This window comes from Onychomys torridus, chromosome 5 (genome assembly GCF_903995425.1).
Source record: "Onychomys torridus chromosome 5, mOncTor1.1, whole genome shotgun sequence".
Classification (NCBI taxonomy): Eukaryota; Metazoa; Chordata; class Mammalia; order Rodentia; family Cricetidae; genus Onychomys; species Onychomys torridus.
Genome location: NC_050447.1, coordinates 95,604,639 through 95,606,473, shown reverse-complemented (window position 1 = coordinate 95,606,473; position 1,835 = coordinate 95,604,639). Strand labels below are relative to the sequence as shown.

Genomic DNA, 1,835 nt, shown 5'->3' with positions numbered 1-1,835 from the left:
AACAGTTGGGCAGATGTTTTTGAATCTAACTCACTAAGAAAGCACCCCCTGAAGTGTTCATGGACTACAGTGATGCCAAAGAGAACAGAGAAGCACCTAAAGAAGTTCTCCAAGAGAGACAGAGCAGCCAAAACCAGGAAGAGAAGAGTTGGGAAAACAAGATATATCAAGATTTACAGGAGATTTTGAGAACAGTGAGAAAATTCTCTTAACATTTCTAACCAATAGAAGACATTATGAAACATAAAAATTGGTGAAAATTCTTGGAAGACTAATCCAACTGTACACATACCCGAGTGAGAGGGTGAGCAGCCAAGGTGTTACAATTGAGGGGACTTGACTGGGTTCCTTTTCTCTACCAGTTAAAGAATTAAAGGGTAGGGAAAATATTGAGTGCTGTGGGTAGCAATGGAGAAATTTCAAAAGCTGCAAACAGGAGCAGATAGAACCAGCAGTTTTTTAAAACGGCTTTTACTGGCAGTGAGGAAAGAAAAAGACCCCCTGCAAAGCAGAGGGAGGACCTGGGAAGCTGAAAAATCCAGTCTCTTCTTCAGGGCTAGGGTTTTTAAGTTTCTGAAGGGTCTTCCTCCCCTAATTTAGGGTTGATCAGTTTGAAGAAAGACAGAATGGCTGATTGGCTGGCAATTGCTGGGTAACACGTTGAGCCATTCCATCGGCAGGGAGCCTATTGGCAGTGGGGGGGGACCCACCGCAGCTCTCAGGTCTGGAGGGAAGGAAGAAGGTAGCCATCTTGGAAGTTCACCATCTTTATTACCTAGTCACGCCCCCTCTTCCTATCTGTCTGTCTATAAAAGAATCTGTCTAACTCCTAGTCCTTCAAAGGGACTCCAATAAGGACTACATATCCCCAAGCACATTGGAGTTCAAGGCACAGCTCAGAGGCTTACAAAGAGGCTAATGTGTCAGAGATAAGGGATTCCATTAGCAAATTGAAGTGGTCTGTTTCCCCAGCCTAGAGAGAAATACAAGACTCCAGAGTTAGACTGTTGTTTTTTTTTTTTTTTTTTTTTTAGCTTATACAAAGCAATTTAGTAACAGAAAATAATTTGAGAAGTCCTGTTCACAGATGATGACCACGACGACCACCCTTCCTTTGGGTGCTGTCAGAGGGGATGGGGGTGACATCCTCAATACGCCCAATCTTCATCCCTGAGTGAGCAAGAGCTCTGAGGGCTGACTGGGCTCCAGGTCCAGGGGTCTTAGTCCTGTTCCCTCCTGTGGCGTAGAGTTTGATATGCAGGGCAGTGATGCCCAGCTCCTTGCATCTCTGGGCCACATCCTGGGCAGCCAACATGGCTGCATACAGAGAGGACTCATCCCTGTCAGCCTTTACCTTCATTCCACCAGTCACCCGGCAGATGGTTTCCTTGCCAGAAAGATCAGTAACATGGACAAAGGTGTCACTGAAGGATGCGAAGATGTGGCAGACACCAAATACATTCTCTCCTTAAAAATATGGAACGCTTCACGAATTTGCATGTCATCCTTGAGCAGGGGCCATGCTAATCTTCTCTGTATCGTTCCAATTTTAGTATATGTGCTGCCGAAGCGCGCACCAGAGTTAGACTGTTAAGGATGGACTAGCATGATTAGCACAGGTTAGCTCTTCCACAAACTCTTGCTAAGACAGTAGAGCCCATGGAGACAGAGGGGCTTCACAACTCCTGAGCTAACCCCTTTCTTCTTGGGTGACCATGGAGAATGAACATTTGACCTTTTGCCTGTAGAGTTGGTAACAATACCAGCTTCCAGGGATGGAAGGTGGGTAGCCAGAGAATGAAATAAAGTATTCTCCCTTTATCTGCTGGCGACAT

General features: G+C 45.6%; 1 protein-coding gene and 1 non-coding gene across 2 annotated transcripts; both read right to left on the bottom strand.

Moving 5' to 3' along the window:
* Positions 1 to 1,080: 1,080 nt before the first annotated feature.
* Positions 1,081 to 1,835, bottom strand: LOC118584625 (40S ribosomal protein S14-like). The gene is made up of 2 exons (XM_036188893.1): positions 1,736 to 1,835; positions 1,081 to 1,467 (listed from the first exon to the last, which is right to left on the bottom strand). The coding sequence occupies exons 1-2, from the start codon at positions 1,833 to 1,835 to the stop codon at positions 1,082 to 1,084; spliced, it is 486 nt and encodes a 161-aa protein (XP_036044786.1). The 3' UTR covers position 1,081.
* LOC118584971 lies at positions 1,471 to 1,577 on the bottom strand. The gene has a single exon (XR_004945127.1). It is a non-coding gene; the product is annotated as a U6 spliceosomal RNA (small nuclear RNA).